Source organism: Pholcus phalangioides, unplaced genomic scaffold (genome assembly GCF_987345545.1).
Source record: "Pholcus phalangioides strain wild (caught in Gottingen) unplaced genomic scaffold, Ppha-v1.0 ptg000009l_1, whole genome shotgun sequence".
In the NCBI taxonomy this organism is placed as follows: Eukaryota; Metazoa; Arthropoda; class Arachnida; order Araneae; family Pholcidae; genus Pholcus; species Pholcus phalangioides.
The window spans coordinates 9,063,907-9,079,646 of NW_028301602.1; the positions used below are offsets into that span (position 1 = coordinate 9,063,907).

A 15,740-nucleotide genomic window follows, 5' to 3' on the forward strand; every position below is an offset into this window, starting at 1 on the left:
AATCCATCTCCTAATAAACTAATTCACAGTGATCTCAACTCTTTATAACTTCTGAAACAATTGTTAGTTAGATATTTATGATTAATTAAAACCAATTGTTATGGTTAATGACAATATCAATTTTTAGATCGGTACTCACGGGTGTTTATATGCGACGACCATCAAGACAGTTTCTTCGAAAGTTTTTCCAACCACATACAACAATACTCAAATAAACGTGCCGACGATGATGATGATGATGCGAAAAACAACAACAACAGTTTTTTTTTTTTTTCACGTAATAATAATTATGACAATATTTTCCTCAAACATCATAAAAGAGGAGAAAAATTCCTCATCTTTTTTTTTTCCACGCGGAATAATAATTAATTTTCTTTCGGACGTTTTTTTTTTTTCGAACAACAGAGAGAAAAATCACACAAAAATAATAATAATTGTTGATAACAATGTACGAACGGCGTGCGGCGCGCGTGTGCGTCCGTCCGGCGGCTGGTTGAGCCGACAACTGAAAAAAGCTTCAGCAGCAGCGGAGCAGGGACAACAGGTCCGATTCCCTTCAGGGCACCAAGTCAGTCGCAAGTCCCCTACCCTACCCTGGAGGCTTCTTTCTCTCTCTTTCTCCGTTTCTCTTCTTTTCTCGTAAAAATGCCGCAGCGCCGCTCTCTTCACACACACACACACAAAAAATAATACATAATAATAATAAAATAACACACAGAAGCTAGCTTATTGGCGATAAAAAAGTCGAAAAAAGCACCAACTTTTTTTTTAAGGGGAAGAAAATATGTATAAGCCCCCCCCCTTTTTTTTGACTAAATTTTTTTTTAAAAAAACCGGAATGGAAACATTTTTGAAAAGCTGCAGAATAATTTATCAATTTGTATATATTTCACTGATTTTTCAAAGTTATTCAGCTGATAATTAAAATTTCTTGGAGCAGAATTTTTAGAATTAGAATTATAGAATTAGAATTATAGACTTCTTGGAAATGCAGAATGTATTATTATATAATATAGCATAGATTTTAGAACTAGAATTAGAGATTTTTAGAATTAAATCTAGAAATTCTTAGAATTAAATCTAGAGATTTTTAGAATTAAATCTAGAGATTTTTAGAATTAAATCTAGAGATTTTTAGAATTAAATCTAGAGATTTTTAGAATTAAATCTAGAGATTTTTAGAATTAAATCTAGAGATTTTTAGAATGAAATTTATACAGATTATCGGAAATATAATTACAGATTTTTAGAACTAGATTTAGATATTTTTAGGACTAGATTTAGATATTTTCAGCGACATAAAATTAGATTTTCCAAATTCGAATTTGGAAAAATCTTTTTTCGAGGTGGCAACGGGAGGAGGAGGTTGCTGAGCTTTCTCTCGCTGTGACATCTCTCTTTGTTTACCGAAAAAAATTTTTTTGTCTTTCCAAGTTATTTTTTATTTCAAAATTTCAGCAAAACCTTTTAACACAATAAAGTGAATTAAATTTCGTAAATGTGTAATAGGTGCATTAACTGTCTGTTTACGGAAAACATGAATCCAACATCAGGTTCATGCGTTCCATGTGAAGAAAACATCGTAGTTGAGGATGAAAAAATTGTCTGTGTTAAATGTGAGGCGTGTTATAACATCTACTGCTCTGGTTATAATGAGAAAACTTTCCGAAAAATTGCTAAAAGCCGTAAAGCCAACTGGGTGTGTGTTAAATGTGTATCTAATGAACAAACCAACACTTCAGCCAGCATGCCAGAGGGTGATATCTGTTAACCCGAAACACAAAGAGTGAGTCATCTATTATTAACTCTATTGATCTAGAAACTATCGTCGAACCGATTCCGAACCTGTGAGCTGAATATCAGTGATACTGTGAGTGAAAACGATGGGTCCTCTGTCACAAGAATCTACTAAACTCATTTCATGTATCGCCTCCATCTTCGAAAAACACATCATGGCACTCATGACATAAATTTTCAACTCAATCCCAGGAACTAACCTCACTGAAAGCAATAGTTGAAAATCAGAGATCAGAAATACAAGATTACAACAACAAAATGACGTCACTAGAAGTGGAGAACGAAGCTTTAAACTCAAATGAAAAACCTTCAAATTGATATCGCCGACCTCCAACAATACTCGAGACGATCAAACATTGAAATTACCGGTCTTCCGGAAATTGAAAATGAGAATTTGGATGAAGTCAAGTCAAAACGATTCTGCAAAAACTTGATATTATGGACTTATATCCCGACGTTAACATAATCCATCGTGCACGAACATCAAGAAAAGATAAGATCTAGCCTATCATCATGTAGTTCAAGACCAAAAAAATCCCGTGACATCTTCTATAACAGCGGTTCTCAAACAGTGCTTCGCGTGCATCGCACAGTTGCTCCGCGGTGACTCGAGGAAAATAAAATGAATCAGTAAATTTGATAGATAAGTAAATAAGAGAGGCCTACAAGGTTCTGCCATAAAAAATATGTACAAAAAAGGGCTCCTCGAGTCAAACAGTGCTCCGCCATATAAATTATATACTGAAAAGGGCTCCCCGAGTCAAAAAAGGTTGAGAACCACTGTTCTATAGCATCGCCCGTAAATCTAAGATTTGTGCATCTGAGATAAACGATCGACTCAACACAAATTATTTCAACGAGCACTTTGGCACCATTTGTTAAACACGTATTCTATTTTGCAAAGAAATTTAAAACTGATAATGATTTCAAGTTTTGTTGGACGAGAAACGGAAAAGTATATTTTTGTGAGACGATTGGAGGACTCTAGGATGTACAAAATTAATCATCTTGATGATCTAAATTACATTAATTAACATATATAAAACCCCCTAATATAAGAATGCACACTCTGGATGCATTCCGATTTTGTTCATGTTTCTTTGTCCAAAACATTGCTGACGAAATTATAGATATATTGTTTAACTGCTTATAATTCCCGTTTACGTCTTAAATGCAACACAATTAATATATTGATTTGTTCAAAAACTTTAAAGTTTCCAAAATCATCTCACTTCTGCCATGTTTACAAATTTTGCTACATCTATACTCTATTTGAATTAAAATCTTGTCAAATTTCCTTCCGCGTGCTGTTGGATAGTTATTTTTATAAATTTTAATTCCTTTTGGAATGTGCGCTAATTTCAAATATCATGATATCAGCACCCCAGAGGAATTTAATAATTTTTTGCTTATTCATAATGCTGAACTTTACAATGAAAAATTTTTCTCGATAAATATAGTTCATTTTAACATATGAAGTGTTAGGGCGAATTTTGACCAACTTCTTGTTTTACTGAATCAATCATTGAAATATATTCATATTTTGCTATCAGAGGTTTGGGTCTATGAGGATGAAGTTAATCTTTATACACTGAAATATCTTAATAACTGACTATAATTTATTCACTCGCTGTAGAAATGAAGTGGTGAACCTCAGCTATATTCGCCACTACTCTAACTGATCACTATCCACTCTTGTAAGTTAGTTTTTTTTGTCTAATCCTAAACCTGCTAATGGTAAAAAAAAAAATATTAAAAAAATAGATCTCACTGGAATTTCATATCTTCAAAATGACAGTTTTGCGATCACGAAAAATACCCCAGGGCTGAATTTTGATCAATTTATCTTTAAACTCGAAACTAATCAATAATTATACAAAATACTTTCATATAGAAAATAACAAGAAACATAAGCCTTGGATTACACCTGCATTGGTCAATTTGACCAAGATTAAGCAAAAACTGTACTTGAAATCTAGGGAGTATCCGTATGATTTATCAATTCAACAAGCTTACAAAAATGTAACATCATTTCGCAAAAGTCAAATAAAATTAAGAAAAAAAAAATTTTACACTACTAAATTTTCCAACTGCAATACATCAGCTAAACGCTGGAAATTCATTAATAAAATACTTGGATCAGAAAACAAAAATAAAATTATGCCCTCAGAAACAAATTCCCAATTACTAGCTAATAACTATAATACCCATTTCATGAATATTTCAGAACACAGACAGGCACAAAATGATAATTTTAAACAATATATCCACACTAATGACAAATCTTTCTGATGCCTACTGATCATCAAAAATAATTAAATCAGTTCCAAATTCTGCTTCCTGTTTTAACGGTATAACTTCAAATATTCTCAAAAGTTTTCCTATCAATATTCTTCAAATTTTGGCAACTCTAATAATTGTATTGAAAAGGGCGAATTTCCTGAGCCTTTAAAATCTGCAATAGCTATTCCTATTTACAAAGATGGAAATTCTAATGATTTGAATAAATTTTAGACCTATTTCTATTTTACCCTCCACCTCTAAAGTTTTCGAGATGATTCTCAAAATTAGGATTTACTCTTTTTAAACCACAGTGAATTCTTTTCCTCCAGTGAAAATGAATTGATTTCTACCAAAAAGAAACACTGAATCTGCACTTTTAAACTTTACTGAATGTGTGTCTAAAAATAGTATAAAAATATTGATTTATCTCGAAAAACTATAGGCATTTTCTTAAATATTAGGAAAGCATTTGACAGTGTCGATCACATTTTTCTGCTCTCTAAATTGCATTCTTGTGGCATAAGAGGCAACGGTTTTAATATTCTCCACTCATATCTTACTAAGAGAACTCAAAGAGTAAAATGTAATGCTCATTTCAGTAATTCAATGAATATTATCAGCGGAGTCCCACAGGGATCTGTATTAGGTCCGTTATTATTCATTATCTTTATTAATGACTTATGTAATCTTAAAATAAATGGTAAAATCATTACATTTGCGGATGATACTGTCATTCGCTACTCTGGAAAAGATTATCAACCACTTATCACAACAATTAATATAATCACAATTTAAAACTGGTATATTAATAATAATTTTAAGTTAAACATTTCTAAAAGTAAATTTATTAACTTCTCTTTACGTAATATTCCACCTCTTGAACATAACATAATACTCCATGAATCAAATTGTTTTAATTATAATTCATGTAATTGTCAACGTCTTGAACAAACTACTACGATAAAATACCTTGGTATTCATGTTGACCAGAATCTAAAATGGCTTTCTCATGTTAACCATTTAAAAGCTAAATTGCGTTTCATGTTATACAAGTTTCATCATCTCAAACCTATCGTGAGTAAAACCTTTCTACTACTCAATGTTTCATTCTCATTTACTGTATGGTCTCTCAGTCTGGGGAAGTGATTATGTATCTAATGTTACTCCTATTTTGTCGCTACAAAAAAAAATTATCTGGCTATTGACATTGATTATAACACTCCATCTAACGAACTCTTCCATCAACTCCAGATCCTACCTCTACATTACTTATATTTTTATAGATCAGTAATTATAATTAAGAAGAATCAATTTACTTTAACCTCAAACTCAGCCCGCACATCCGCTCGCCTTAATTCCACTTATTCACTATCTTTGGTTCACAAAACTCTACTCAAAAAAGATTTCACTTTTCTCGTTCCGAAATTTTATAATACCCTTCACATTGAGATTAAGGAGGCAACTACATTCTCGAGTTTCAAAAAAATCTTAAATTACATCTTTTTCAAATTCCAGACATTGAGATCCACTTTTAATTTCATCCTCAGATTTTTTCGCTTAAACATAACTCTTATTTTTTCCCCTCTGTCTTCTCAATGTACGAACTAAATACAAAAGGAAAAAAAAATTGTCAAATAACATATCCACCTTTTTGCTCAGAAAAATTTAGACAATTGCTAATGCACAGTATTGTATTCCGCATATGTTGATTCATGTTCTCAGATCGCATAAGTGTTACAGCACTTTCAACCCCGTTACATGTTTATTATTCACACCAATTGTATATATCTTGCCACCACCTATTGTTATGCTAAATTTAATTACATTTCTCCTTCCTTTCTCTTATTTTCTTTTGTTTCTGTTGTTTATATATTTTTCACTTATCATTATAATACATATTTTTACTTTTGTGTTTCATTAATTATAATTTTTTCTATCTATTTGTCAAGAATTCTAACTTATTGTAGTAATCTTAACATACACAAACATTTTGACTGTAACAACCAGTATGGGACTAATGTCTCCTTGGTTGTTTTGTACTTGTATATGAATGATATTTTATTTTCTTGTAATTTTTTGAAATAAAAAAAATAAATAAACGGTACATAAACCACGAAAAAAAAAAATTAGAGGTTTTTTAGAAAGAGAATTAAAGTAGAATTAAAGGGAATCAGAAGTAGAATTAAAGAGAATCAGAAGTAAAATTAAAGAGAATCAGAACTAGAGATTTTTAGAAATAGAATTAGAGATTCTTAGAGATAGAATGAAAGATTTTAGAAACAAACTGTAGATTTTTTAAAAATAGTATTACAGAATTATAGAAAAGAATTAGAGATTTTTAGAATTAGAATTTTTTTGAGATTTTTAGAATTAGAATTGTTTTGAGATTTTTGGAACTATAGAGACTTTTAGAAATTGAATTATAGATTTTTAGAACTATAATTAGAGAATTTTACATTTAGAAAATCAAAATTTTTTAGTATTTGAGAACTTTTCTATCGAAGTGTTTCTCAACCGCCTGGCCATGACATCATACAGTAAGATAATGATCCATGCATAGGCTTACGCAGAATTTTCTCGAGGGGGGTGGTTTACGTTTTTTCCTGTAAAATAACACTATAATATTGGCTCAAGGGGAAGGTTAGAACGTCCCCCCCCCACCCCTTGCGTACGTCAATGGACCCATTTGATAACAAATCTAATGGACTTAAGGTGTCTAACGATTTGTTGGAAACTTTTAATTTGTTGATCAATGCGATGTTAAATAACATGATCACATAAATAATTGAATATTCATAATAATAATGTGTAATTAATGTAGCACGACTCATTGATTATTATTTATCAGAAATGGACTCAAAAAAGGTTGTGAACCACTGATCTACAGGATTTACCAGCCGGCTGATGTCTTATAAAGCATCACGGGCTGCAGTGAAAAATATAAATTTTGTTTTGAAAGAAGAAAGTAAAATATATGGTTTTTTTTTTTTTTTTTGAATAGCATAATAAAAGTTTCAAATTTCAATTTTGCGGTTCAGAAAGTAAAAAAAAAAAATTAGAAGACTGTTCCACTCAAACTACTCCTAACGAATTCTTCGCGGATTAATGAAAAACACTATACAGTCGAATCCCGTTACAACGGACTCAAAGAGACCAGAGATATCACTTCATTATAACGAAATTGTGTTATAAAAGAATTCCAGGTTTTTGTATTGTTCCTATGTAAACTTATCTGGGGGATTAGAAAAGTGTTCGTTAAAACGAGATTTTCGCTATAACGGTATTCGACTGTATAGCACCCTTTTGTTTTTTGACTAAATTTTTTTTCCCAATGGCGGTAATGGAAAAATTTTTCAGGTTGTAAAATAATACAGTTGTCTTGCTTATCCGACATAAATGGGCCGGCAGAACGTCGGATAAGTGAAAATGCCGAATAATAGGGAGGTGTTAAGAAAAAACCTATTAAATGTCAAACTATGCTATAATTTTACACATTACGAAACCAATAATCATGTTTTACAACAAAACAACAGAAAAAAATTATCTGACAGTTGCAGAAAATTTTGAAGTTAAATAGAGTAATTAAAAAGTTCAGTCCTATGATGGCATAAGAAATTTTTTTATCGTAGTCTGCTTTCCTGACGAGCGCCATTTCTTCGCTGCTAAGTCTCGCCAACTTCGCAGCAATCATTACGTATACTGACATCATCATGATTATATATCGTATCACCATGATACTAACATAACATGAAAATTCAAGCATTTCTATCCTTACTTCAGAAAATGGAAGACATGAACACGTAACAAGCGTAACTCTACAACATATATACGTAAAAGACCACACATTCCGGCATGCGCAGATTCGTTAGAAATTCCGAAAAGGAATGTGTACGAGAGGTGCGTGTACGGTTAAGTAGTAGTAGCAATCATTATGTCGATTTCTGTAGCTGCTTCTTGTTCTTCAATGTATTTAATTGCAGTTTATAGAGCCTTAACTCCGTCAGTATGTGAAATTCTAAGAGGTTCAACAATTGGTGCTTGATTATTATTTTTTTTTTGTGGTGGGACGTCGGATAATATGGAATGTTGGATAAGCGAATGTCGGATAAACGATACTCTACTGTATGCCTATTTTCAGTTATTCAACTATTTCAATCTCTCCATTTTCTTATCTTATTAATAGATGGTCATTTTTCATCAACAGCGCTGGTCATTTACGCGATTTACCAGCCGGCTGTTTTCCGCAAAGCGTCAAGGGCCAAAATGAAAAATTATAAAATTCAAGTATTGTTTTGAACAGCATAATAAAGATTTTGAATTTTTAACAGGCAATTAGAATATAGAAAATAGGAAAACAAACAATAGGGGGGAGGGTGTTTACAAAATTTCCGTCTCACAGCATATTTTTCTCAGGATTGCTTTTGCAGGCTGTTTAAGAGTTCTTTAAAAAATTTTTGCTTGCCAAATATGTATGAAAAAGACAAATAATTTTAAAGTGTAAAAATTGCTGCTGAGGAACTTTCTGCGTGGTTTTCATAGCAAAACCCGTGGTATAGCACAAATATTTCGGCTCGGCGATCATATTTCACTCCGGATTTCTTGACCGTGCGATAGCTTGTCAAATTTTAATGATAAACGCTAAAATGAATTTAAAAGTGTTAAATTGGTGCTTAGGTTCTTTCTGCATGGTTTTCATTGTAAAACAAAAATTAATAATGCGTTATGTAGTTATATTTCGTATACTGTACAGATACAGAGGAAACTGCCATAATGAGTGCTTTCCATTAGCGGACGAAAATTTCCCCCGCTCCCCATTGGTGTTAGTTATCTAAAGGTTCCACTATATTACGTTCAACTTCCTAAAAAGCGTATTTTCAAATATATTTTCCAAAATTGTTTCGGGCACAGATGAAATTCTCGAATAGGCTGGATTAGATTGCGCCTATGAATATCTCTAGAATGCTCATTACATTCACCGATTGAATTTTTGCATTTTTCCCAGGGGTCATGATCCATATTTACCAAGCCCTATACTTGATTCACGAACTATTAATTAGGCATGATAATTACCATATATTTTCATTGATTATTCAAGTAATTTTTCATGGATTTAATTAGAATTATCCGGAATTTTGAATTTTAAGTGGGATCACAGTCGTTTACCATTTATTCATTTATTTTGGGGAGGGATTTTAATAACATAAAAGAGATTTGTTACGGTCCGCATCTGTGTGTGTGTGAAAAATATCTGGCTTTCTCTTCGCTTTCTTGAATTAAAATTTTTTTCAAAAACTTAATGAACAATTTACGAAATGGGTTGTGCCTCTGAAGTTTGAGCAAAAAAATTTGTGAAAACAAGACTTCAGATAAGGTCCGTTAAAAACATTCAAACTCCTATAAGCGCATAATGTTTGAACTGAAAGCACAGTGTCTACTTATGACAAAATTCAGTGAAACTGCTTCATTGGATTAGTTTGTTGTAGGGCTGGGAATCGATTAAATTTTTTAACTGGTTAATCAAAACGTTCGATCGATTAATTGAATTTTAATTGAGTATTTTTTGTGACCATATAATATTAAGAGATGCTATAAAAATACAATTTATTCATTTCACTTGCCTATTCGGTAGATGTAAACAAATACAGGGATAAGCTAAGAAATAAAGGCTGCACGATTCAAGCAATTTAATAAGCTGAAAATAATAATTGCCAAAACTTGTAATTTCTTCACTTGGAGCTTGTTTTTCTTTTTTAAACGGTTATTTTTGGTTATTATTCACAAATTTCGGAACAACTTTCGATTATACTGTTGCTTGCTTTTCTAGAAACTCCTCTCGAATGGTACTTGTGAGATGAGCTGATGCTTCCAAGAATACGAAAAACTGTTCATAGTGGAGACAATAAATTTTTGTCTTATCTTCTAAAACTCCAATCAAACTCAGCTTGAAATTGAAATCTTCAGTTTTGATTGAATCGAATTTGATCAAAGCATTGATTCAAATATTTTTTAATGTAGTCACTTATCCAAAATGTTTTGTATAGAATATGATTTATAAGACATCTAATCGGTTTTTTCAAACAAGTTAATTCATAAACTTTTAATAACAAATTTAATTGAATTAATCAACTCAACTAAAATTTTTAACTGTGATTAACAATCGATTGATTAACCGACTCAATTAATCGATTAATCGGATCAACCCTAGTTTATTGTAATATATACTGCTTTAGAAAGTGTTATGCAAATATAGTTTTTACGTGTTAAAGTCTACGAATAACGTGCTTTTTATACGTAGGAGCAAATAGGCGGGGAAAAAATAAGTAGGAGAAAAGCTCAGTATCTCCTTTTGAGGAGTGTTCGAAATTTCTTAAGGGGGTTGGTGCACACAAATTTTCTAAAAAAAACACATTTTAGAATTTTTCAATTTTTAAATACTATGAAATTTTCTGCGTCTATAGCTGCCTTCGAGTATTTTTTCTACCTGCACCAAAGTATTTCTTAGTATGCTTTAATATAAATTGTTGGCAAGCTTTATATATGCTAATGTTTTCCATCAAAATGCTTTTATCTCAAAACTCACTTTTTTTTTGTCAGATAAGGAACATTTTTTTAAAAACCACTAGTGTAAATGTTTTGAAACCTTGTGTCTCTCCAACACTAACATGTTACTCACGTTAACGAGAGGGTTTCTTATTAAAATAATTTTAAAAAGTTTTATGGCAAAAGTAGAAGTGATGAAGTGAAATAATTTTTGAAAAAAAAAATGCATGTTGAAGTCAAAATTCGAGAAAAAAAATAACCAACAATTAAAATCATAAATGTTCTCGTTAAAATATATAAAAATATCCATAAAATTTGAGAAAAAAATTGATTCCTTACAGTGAATAGAAAATTTTTAAATGTTTCCCTAAAGGAAAGGGGATTTTCCCAATAGGAAAGCATGGGAAGCCAAGATCGTGAACCAACCCCCCCCCCTCCCCCCATTTAATAGAGAATGCGCATTCGGTTAAGCGATTTCATCCACTAAAACAGTTCCCCTTATCAATTTTTCTTGTATTGCTGCATAAAAATTGAGAAGGGACTTGAAAGAAATGTATCCACTTAACTAGCTTATCCTTTTATCCATATATTCTTAGTTTCAAAGTATCCATAAGGAGAGGTCAGACGCAAACAGGGACTTCCAAACTTGCTATGTTTGCGACAGCCTTGGGTCAGATTTTTAATACGAGTACTATATATCGCGACATTCCTGTCCGAACTCGAGACACTTGTGTGGAACCCTAAAACCACATCTTACCGTTTGGTAATCACTATACACAAATTTCAATTTTCAATGTAATTATAAATAAATCGCCAAAATGTCTCGTCTCTGGATGATTTAATTAGTGCAATAAAACTCGACGACAAACCAATTGTGAATCGCCGGATATAATGCCTACGGTGTTTGATTTCAAGAATTTAAGCCGGGAAATGGCTTCTGTTGGCTAATAAAATTCTACTATGGTCGTTCAACTATTTATATTTACAGTAGTACCTAGAACACTGGTTCTCAAACTTTTGTAACTTGTGGCTCTCTTGCCAATTGGTTCATCTGCGGCTTCCCAAAATAGTTCAGTAGATAATTTACCTTATAAAAAAACTGAATGCTTGGGTCTGAAAGGGATATAAAATAAGTCTCACATTCAATCTTTCCACATTCCCGTATAGTTAATTTACGCATCGAAATTAATTTTCCCCGCATGGTATAGTATAGAATAATTTTGCTTAAACGATGAATACTGTACACATTGCATTCTGGCAAATGAATTGTTAAAGCTATCAACCTTTCCGTGTGTTAAATTATATTTTTCTCGTGAGTTTCAAATTCTAAAATCCTATATTGGATCGCAAGTTGAAGAATATTAGCAAATACGTTGGATTATTATCAATTCCAGGCACTTGTAACTCGCGGTGCTATTATACTATATTAATTTTCATGCAAATTTACAACATATGGATCGGTATATAGCAGTAACTCCCAAACATTTGGAAGCCCGCAGCCCGGCTGATTTTTTTCATGTATTTGGAAGGCCCAGTCAACGACTAATGAGAAATAAATGGGTAAAAATGAGCCGGTGAAACACTCACGGCCTGGCCGGCGGTGGAGAAACACTAGTCTATTGCAGGGACTCTCAAACTTCCTACATTCGCAGTACCCTTGGGAATGGGATTTCAATTTATAGCATATCCAGATACTTTTGCGGCTCCCTGAACTGGCTTTGTAGTCACAGTCCTAATTAATATGTCAATATAATTTTATTCTCTAAACTACTTCGATATGCTAGGGCTAAAAAATCTGATGTCTGACCACTTCATGAATTTTCTAGACCTCGGACATTAGCTGAAACATGTTTACTGTATTAATCTTCTAATGCCGGGATTACATTATAAAAGTTTTCTAAAAGTTCTTTTATAAAATTTTAAAAATTCACCCCGTAAGATTATTGGTTGGATCTGCTTGAATGTAACCTATGAGCTTTATTGGCTGGATTTTTCAAGTTTTATAAAGGGGATTTTATCAAACTTTTATAGTGTAATCCCGGCCTAATTCAAAAAGTCAGAGATTACCTAAGCTGAAAATACATTTTGTTCTTTCTTACACGATTTTCTTCCATACCATATACATCCATCACATTTTGGAGCTAATATCTCATTGCCGCTGGTTTATATACGCTGGCTAGTATTTTTGGAGGGCCTCTGTCCAGGGTACGACCCATCTCTAGTAAACTATATAAATTATAGTTTCAAAACACATAAAAGATATAATGAAATTCCTTCTAGGAGCCCACTAAATGTCCTAGGTTGGCGGACCCTCGTGATGTGATCTTAAATCCCATTCAAGAATGCTTTCTGTCAACATTGATTACTCTTTTCTGAAGTTTACTGAACATTCATGGTTTAAAAGAACATTTGAATTCCAAATTTTATGACTCGAAACTTGACTCTCGAAACTGAGACTTACGCAATAGATTTTTATATGAACGAAAATTAACATTAAATGGCTTAAAAGAGTACCAGTTTCTAAACGGGTCGAAATCGGCTTTAATCGGGTCTTTATATGAGAGCATGATTCTGAACATGGACTGCGGACAATGATGTCAATTCCCCGGGGCGAATAACATATAGATATAAAAGACATTGCGTTGAATCAAGATCTAAATTTAGACTTGAAAACCTCTACATGAAGAAGAGCCCTGGCCTGAAGTACTGTATATAGGAACCTAGCCTTATAATTTTTTGTCCAATATACCCAACAGCAGGAGTTCCCCTTCAACCAATTTGAAGATGGAAGTGGGTGTCTCTGATCTTTTATTTCATTTTATTTTTCATATATATATATAATATATTCAATGCCCGCGGTTTCAAGTAAACTTCAGCCATTGTGTCTCGCAGCCTAGGCTAATCGCAGCAAAGGATCTTCTTGTCTTCTTAAAAAACCCCCCCTGGGCGTCGGAAAATTTTTCTGCGAAGGACACCGCCTCAACCTTGGATGAAGAGAAAATGCCCAGGTATATCTGTACAAGCCCATTGTTAAGAAAGGTAACAATAAAAAAAAAAGTGAAGGTTAAGAAAGAAAGAAAGAAAAGAAAGCCAAGAGGGCCTACCCACTAGGGGGGCTTCCTATATATTCCACTTTCACGTCGCGGGGGGTCCATGGAGAGCGACTCGTCTTCTGGTGGTGGACCGGCCAACGGTGTGGAACGTGGGCCGCCCTCTCTCACCTGTTGTCCTTATATACCTGGCATATTTTAAGGAATGGAGAGGGCCCTCCGTTATTCTTATTACTTTTTTTTTTTAACTTTTCTTTGTTGCCCCTTTTCTTTTCTTCTCCCGCAATACAATAGGTCCTTGGAGAAGATAATAATGAACTACGGTGCCGTCCCGCTATGGGATAACAGGTAGTGTGATGTCGGAATCCTATTGTAGTCCCTTTCCGGATTACAAACTAGTTCCATGTTGGAGTCCATAGTTTGGCAGACAAATCCTGTTAACAACGCATGTCTTGGTTCACAATAGGGGTTTTTTTTTTATTGTAAAACATGGCGGCCACTCCTATCGTCAACAAATAAACACAAATACCCGAGAATCTCGGATGGACTCGAACAAGACAGTGAGATTTTCCCCAAACACAACAACAATTGGTGGAACTTAAAAAGAAATTTCTTTAATTTTTTTCAAGACGATTTTCTAAGAAAATGAGAAAACTATTGTTATTTTATTGTTGTTGAAAATAAGTGTTGAGGATTGCGCATAAGAATGGTCCGAATGTCCAGTTTCACACAGGTGTGGTGCTTCAAATAATGATGCACGTTTACGTTTTCGTGTGGTTTGTGAACGGAGCCACATCAATGAGTTCGGAAACATGATGAAAAATTTTTTTTGGGTGCCAATTAGAGACTGGATATTTCAGCACAAAAAAATTAGCGTCTCCTACACTTGGAATGCTGAGAAAAAGCAGCAAAAAATATACTTCCACTAAAAAAAAAATTAATGAAGGTTCAGAATGCATGAAACATTATAATTTGGAAAGAGAGCTTTTTCGTTTTGGACTTGGGGGCCCCCAGTTGCCAACCCGTTCAGATATCACTGTATAAGAGTACAAAAAAAATTCAGAATTACAATGATTGACATGATTGAGATCAAATTTATGAATACTTTTCAAGAAGCTGAGTATATATTTTGCTGTCAAAGCCCGAAATCGGCCAGTTCGCGAATTGACCAATTTCGATGTAAATTGTCCCCAGATAGTGTCTGAATTTCGGGCTTCGTCCAGCCAAGCGGTTGGACATCCCTGGAAAAAATCCGAAAAGAAAAAGAATGATTCGGGATCAACGCTATTTGTCGTATTTTTCCCGCGATGATAAACACAAATACCTGAGAATCTCGGATGAACTCGAACAAAACAGTGAGATTTTCCCGAAACACAACAACAATTGGTGGAACTTGGAAAAAAAAGTAAAGAAATTTCTTTTTAAGACGATTTTCTAAGAAAATGAGAAAACCATTGTTATTTTATTGTTGTTCAAAATAATAATGCTAACCCATCATATCGCGGTCATGATGCAGTGTAATCATTTTTTTTCCTCCAAAATCTAACAAAAACTGTCTACATTTTCATGAAATAGTTTTTCCTCTCTCGTCACGTGGAGCTAATCCAATACAGTTACTATATAGCCCTGTCAGCGATTAAAAAAATGGATTTGGGACCTTACACTGGACATCCTTACATCAAGAGACGACCTTAAGACCAAGTTAAGACCTTACATCAGCACATAGAAGAACATTGGCCATTTTTCTTCAACCACTTCGCGAGTTAGCCACACTTCGGGCTTTGGCATAAATTTAATATACATTTAAAGTGAATTATCTTGGCTATACACAATAACAATTCTACAATTTGCTATAGAGAATGATGTTAACAAATCTAGCTTTCAAAGTTCCAAAAAAAAACAAAACAAATTCAACAATCTCGGCTATAACATTTCTCAGTATCTTCACTTCCGTAGTTTTCTCAGAATTAATTACTGAAATTTAAATTTGACTGTCCAGTGTTGTTGGTATCCTATGAGCGAAACCATTTAAGCCTGCTTTCGACCTTATTAAATCGTGATAAATAATTT

The 15,740-nt window shown here is 33.1% G+C and overlaps 1 protein-coding gene across 5 annotated transcripts in view; it reads right to left on the reverse strand.

Moving 5' to 3' along the window:
• Positions 1-15,740, reverse strand: part of LOC149081711 (uncharacterized) — a 472,262-nt gene that overhangs the window by 111,494 nt on the left and 345,028 nt on the right. The window contains exon 1 of one of the 5 annotated variants that reach the window (XM_089237126.1): positions 140-583. The exons of the other annotated variants lie outside the window; for them this stretch is intronic. Within the exon in view, the coding sequence (XP_089093252.1) occupies positions 140-162 (23 nt within the window). The 5' untranslated portion in view covers positions 163-583. Of the gene's footprint in view, positions 1-139; positions 584-15,740 lie in introns of those variants that run through there. 5 annotated transcript variants of the gene reach the window in all.